The following is a 5221-nucleotide window of genomic DNA, read 5'->3' as shown; positions in this document are numbered from 1 at the left end:
TAATATTTTGCTTTCAGTTTCTGTTCAGTGTTGCATGAACAGAGCTGACTTTGACTCATGTTGGTTTCAAATAAGAATAAAGCAGTTAACGTGTGCTTTTTTTTTTAATATAAATAAAAGTACAAAGACAAGTGGATGTGCACGAATGACAGCAGCAGAATTAAGCTCCTATTAGAGAACGCACACACATGAACACGCGCGCACCAGAGGTCCCAGTTGCGTGTAATCGGATTAGGTGAGTGTGGGTCAACAGGGATCTCTCCGCCCTGCGTGGGACAGTCCTGCAGCTCCACGTGCACTTGATTTAACTTCTCCTCAAACCACTTGTATTTTCATCAGTCTGACTCGGAGCAGCACTTTTTGACACGTGGTCACAGAGGATCAACTTGGACCGACGCGCACACGGAGTTCGCTCGAGTTTTGGTGCGTCCGTTTGCTTTGTGTTATGCGCGCGCGCCGTGCGCCAGGCGGCTCTCCCCGTGGGCTCCGGGGTTAGATGGTGCTGATCACGGACGACAGGGATGGAGGAGGCGCGTCGTCGCTCCGCGTCCAACAACTGCAGCAGCAGAAGAAAGTCCACCCGGCCATAACCGAGGAGCCGCTGTCCCACTATGACGAGGACTCCCCGTGCTCGTGCGAGGAGGAGGAGGACGGGGACGAGGAGGAGGACAGCGATGAGTTCGAGGAGGTGGACTTTGAGGACTTGGATGACTGTAGGAGCATCGCGTCCGACGACTCCTTCTACCCACCGGATGATGCGTTCGCGGACTCGGAGCGCAGTCCGACTCCGGAGAGCCCGGAGCCGCTGAGCTTCTTCAGGGCGTGCTGCAGCAACAACGCGGCCATCGTCCGGATCCTGATCCGGCACGGCGTCAAGGAGGAGGAGGTGAAGGAGACCGACAGGAACAACAGGGTAAGGAGGACAAGTTCAGGAAAGTTGGTGCTCACGCGATGTTTTCTGAAGGCTGTGGGGCCACATATAGTCCCCATATTATAATTTATAAAGATACTATGACATGAAACATAAATCATCATTTAATCTCCTGAACTATGAAACAGTGCAGTTCAATAGAGCTCACTCCAGCAGTTTTCCACATGTATTCATATTCTGAAATGCAGGTCCACACTCAACGTAAACAAAGCTCCTATAGTTGAATCCACCGAAAAGCACATGGACGCTCGAGTTTGGACCAGGCCGGACGAAGTCTGTGCAGGAGGTTAATAAATATGTTGAATATGTCAGAGAAGACATTTATAAATGTGGAAGAACTCGGCATTCATGTTGCTTCTGCGAAACTTCGTCTGGACCATGAATTTACCATTTCAACCTATTTTTTTATTTTTATTTCCATACTTTACTCATCAGATCCGAGCATGGATAAAGTGTGAATGCATCAAAATGGTTAGATGTGTTCTTTCAGTGATACGTCACCTTATTTCAGTCTTTATGGCTGGTTAACAAATGCACGTTATTTCACTTACAAATAATTTTAGGGCAAACAATGAGAAAACATTACATGGATTTTTAGTACTTCTTGGGTTGTTGTTGCGGCTTTTCGTGACTTTAAATGCATAAAAACAACAGCGAAGCAACAAAATTACATTAATTATAGTTTCGTTTGTTCTAGGTAAAAAGTGAATTTAAAAAACTTCCAACAATTTTACACCCCCTACTTTGCAAACGATATGTTTGCAGTTATAATGAGTTACCTTTATTTTAAACATTTTGAGGTTTAAGACAGTTTATTTAGCAGCTGAAGGAGCAGGAATCCCTTGTGTAGACTAATAGGAGCTCTAACTGTCTCGTGTTTCTGTGACACATCTTCAGCCAGACAAGCTGACCCGACGGTACAACGTGTAATTAGGCAGCACCACATTCAGAAGGTGTTGAGATAATGAAGCTTCCTCTTTAAGCTCTCTTCACTGGTTTACTTCCTTCCTTGCCTTTGAGAAGAAAATGACCTCTGCTGTATTCAGCATGTGGAACTCGACGACTTCCATGAACGTGAGGATGGAAATGTCACTTTTATCTATTTGAATGTATTTAAAACAGGGACAGTCCATGAAAATGACATAAAAACAGTGCAGCTATTGTTTTGCACACAGAGGCCTTCGTGTCAAGGACTAATTTACAGATCTAGTCTCTGGCTGGACTTTTTACATAAAAAAAAATCATTTAAAAATATGAGCAACTGAAAGAGATCATTTGGTGCAATTCCATGACAAAAGAAAGTGACTGGGGGGGCTGTCCTATCATTCACCTGTTCAGGAAGTCTGCAGCCTGTTGTAGTCTCTGCAGGTAACATCACCTGGATACACTTTAATCTGCATCAGCAGTAAAGTTGCATTTGGGCCCAAACAAATCCCACCCGACCCGGCCCTAGCCCGTAGCCATCATTTCCAAACCCAACCTGACCCAAACCTGAACACACCCCCCGACATTTTTAATTAAGCTTTGACTGCTTATATAATTATTAACGGTCAGCCGATACGCACGGCTGAATAAAAGGGGCAGAAGATCGGACCTGAGGAGGTGTTTGTCCTTTCATGGCCGTCAAAGTGCATTAAATCCTTGCATTCTGCATTATTCAGACATGGACCCTGCTCTGACATGTCTGCTTTGGGATCTCACCTGCTTGGATCGTCGGCCGCTCGTGTCCGTTGAGTGCAGCGGCTGAACTTCCATTTGGGCGATGGATCGCTTCCTGGCAGTAGCCTATCGGTAGTCCCATCTGAAGCTTAACTGAACTTTATTTTACCTCGTTCAAGGCCGGTCAGCTCGTGGTGAAATGGCCAAGTGCAGCTGGTGAAGGTATGGCAAGCCATGTTGCCATATAATTGGATCGCGGCTGATCCGCTGACGCAATCGAAAGCCCGACATGGACAAAGCCTGTCCATCCAGCACATTATCATTGCCTGTCCCAACCCAAATTTGGGTCAGGCCGGGCCTGGCTTCGGGGCTGGGTTAGAAATGGCAGCTCTAATCAGCAGAGGTCCTAAAATGGAACCTTGTGGGACACCCATTCTGCAGACGTTCATCTCATTACCACTGGCATACTGATCAGTGTGCTTTAAAAACAAATATGCGAAGTGGTGGCGCAGAGGTTAGAGAAGACGAGTTTGTGATTAGAAGGTGGTCGGTTTGATTCCCCAGACCAACGTCATCAAAATGTGTGTGGGAAAGGTGAAGCACCCACACCTGTCTCCACCCTCATTTTCAAGGCCCCTAACCCCCACCATCTGCTCCCCTGGGCTCTCTAGATAGCAGCTCCCTGCTTCACACAGAGGGCTGTGGTAGCTCAGTGGTCTGTGGTTGTGTCAGGAAGGACATCCGGCGTAAAAACAGTCAATTCTTCGTGCGAGTTAGTTCGCTGCGTCGACCCCTGAAGAAGGGAGCAGCCGAAAGAAGAAGAAAAATTGCTTTAAAAACAAACAGAACCAGTTAATATATTTTCTCGAAGAAAAAACAACTTTTTTAAATTTAGTAAAAATAAATAAAATAAAAAAATAATAAAAATTGAATAAAAATAAATCCCATGATTCCACTTTAGTTGGCAAACACCATCAAACTGGGTCTTATGGCGGACATCTTTGCTGTTCCCTCCATCTTTGCATTTAAATTAGTTACTATCTCATATTTCACTGTATCAAATTCCTTTGTTAAGTCTAAGATTACAGCTCCAGCTACACTGCCCAAAAGGATTTTGATGAGGCATGCATTATAATGTTGTGAATTTCACAATACAGTACTTTTCTTCCTCTTATCAGGCTAAATAGGGACGTTGCATTTTCAGGGGTTTTTTAAACACAAAAAGACCAAAATAAATACATCAAATTAACTTATGGTGTATGTCTATTTATCATATGTACTGTATCAAAAATAATCTTTGCATTGGCTTGCAGTTGTGCAACTTCAGCCACACAACAAATTGTATCTATATTTTTAAAACAGTATTTTCTTGTTCCAGTCAAATTAGATAAAAAAAAAAGTACTTTTTACAAATCAAAATGCTTAAGTTGGGACCAGTCAGCAACTTTGTAAAGAAAGAGATGGACCAACAATATCTGCTTCTAATTGTATAAACTGTAGCATTGGTCTGGCTGATTACACACAGATCCTCTGTTTTTAAAAATCAGGAAACTTTCCAGGCAATATTAAGTCTCCTTTCTGCTTAGCGTAAGTCTAACGTAAACCATGATGGTATGGCTTATGTTAGTTTAAGCCATCAGATTGTCATCATCAGTGCTGGTAAGAATAAATCCCAGGATCCCACTTTAGCAGGCAAACACCATCAAACTAAGTATTTTATTGTAGCAGGTTGACATCTTTGCACAGTTTGCTTTTCCCTCCATCTTTGCATTTAAATTAGTAACGAGAACATAAGATGGGATCAAAGCTTCGTTCAAGTGAATCAAAATGTCATTTCTGGGGGTTCTTTAGGGGTCAGTGTGTCAATTTCAAAGTTTATGTCAGAGAACAAGTTATATATAATATAAGAGAATTACCATATTTACTGCCCTATAAGTCGCATCAGTCCAAATATGTCTAATAAAGTGGAAAAAAGCATAAATACATCACATTTATTATGCATCACCGCTGACAACCCAGAAATTTGTGCCAGTGTTGTGCCAAAAATCGATTGGATGCCAAATGGCGGTTGCGGGAGCGTGCACGGAAGGACTTTACCAAGAATTTAACAAGATTAACACTTAAAAACAATTATTTGTTTGCTCAAAATGGTAGCAAAGGTGTGTCTCAGTTGAACTTCTCCTTAGTAAATGCACTTTGATGGTCAAATCAGTTGTATTTCAAAAGCCGATTCACGGCTGCAGGAGCACGCTCGCTGTGCGTTTCTTCAAAATTTAACAAGATAACCACCTCAAAACAATTATTTGTTTGCTTGATATTATAGCAAAGGTGTGTGTCAGTTGAACTTTTTCTTAATAAATCAACTTTAATAGTCAAATCTGCTGCATTTCGCCTGGGCAGCGCGGCGAAGCGCAGCTGATTTGACGTTTGCTCCAGGAGTTACGGCGCGAAACAAAGGTGGCATAATATGGCAAGCCAAGTGTCTCACTAATAGCCACTTTTACCTATTAATGAGACACTTGGCTTGCCATATTAGTCGATGGCCCTCTAGTGGCTGAAAATGGTAGTGCTCAATATTGTCTATGTCCGAATGAATGAAATCCTCAGATCTCAGCCAAAAATTGGGGAATA

The 5221-nt window shown here is 43.0% G+C and overlaps 1 protein-coding gene across 1 annotated transcript in view; it reads left to right on the top strand.

The window, feature by feature from the left end:
- Positions 1–352: 352 nt before the first annotated feature.
- Positions 353–5221, top strand: part of ankrd33ba (ankyrin repeat domain 33ba) — a 24867-nt gene continuing 19998 nt past the window's right edge. Inside the window, exon 1 of the mRNA XM_037693813.1 lies at positions 353–913. Within this exon, the coding sequence (XP_037549741.1) occupies positions 497–913 (417 nt within the window). The 5' untranslated portion in view covers positions 353–496. The remainder of the gene's footprint in view (positions 914–5221) is intronic.

Source organism: Nematolebias whitei, chromosome 20 (genome assembly GCF_014905685.2).
Source record: "Nematolebias whitei isolate Nwh7 chromosome 20, NemWhi1, whole genome shotgun sequence".
NCBI classification, from domain to species: Eukaryota; Metazoa; Chordata; class Actinopteri; order Cyprinodontiformes; family Rivulidae; genus Nematolebias; species Nematolebias whitei.
Note: the sequence above shows the minus strand (reverse complement) of the source record. Positions and strands in the feature narration are given on the sequence as shown.